The following is a 252-nucleotide window of genomic DNA, read 5'->3' as shown; positions in this document are numbered from 1 at the left end:
TAGGGCCAGGTCAGGGCCGCAGTCCGGAGGGGCCGGGGGCCTGGTCCCGGCTGCAGGGCACGGGCCGTGGGTCGGGCTGTCTGCGGCATCCACGGCGGGGCCCAGGCCCAGGCGTGCCTCACGGTGCCAGCAGATGCTGCAGGGCTGCGCGGGGCGGCGCCAAGTCGCGCGGGGTCCTGGAGCGGACGTCGCGGGCGCTGCGCAGGTCCGGGCTGTGCTGCAGCCGCAGGGCGCACAGCTCCTCCTGGCCCT

General features: G+C 77.8%; 1 protein-coding gene across 1 annotated transcript in view; it reads left to right on the top strand.

Moving 5' to 3' along the window:
* The window catches only part of LOC112551508 (serine/arginine-rich splicing factor 11-like), a 4,760-nt gene that overhangs the window by 2,782 nt on the left and 1,726 nt on the right, over window positions 1-252 (top strand). Inside the window, exon 2 of the mRNA XM_025212824.1 lies at window positions 4-205. Within this exon, the coding sequence (XP_025068609.1) occupies window positions 4-205 (202 nt within the window). The remainder of the gene's footprint in view (window positions 1-3; window positions 206-252) is intronic.

Source organism: Alligator sinensis, unplaced genomic scaffold, assembly GCF_000455745.1.
Source record: "Alligator sinensis unplaced genomic scaffold, ASM45574v1 scaffold453_1, whole genome shotgun sequence".
In the NCBI taxonomy this organism is placed as follows: Eukaryota; Metazoa; Chordata; order Crocodylia; family Alligatoridae; genus Alligator; species Alligator sinensis.
This window is presented reverse-complemented; position numbering and strand designations above follow the sequence as displayed.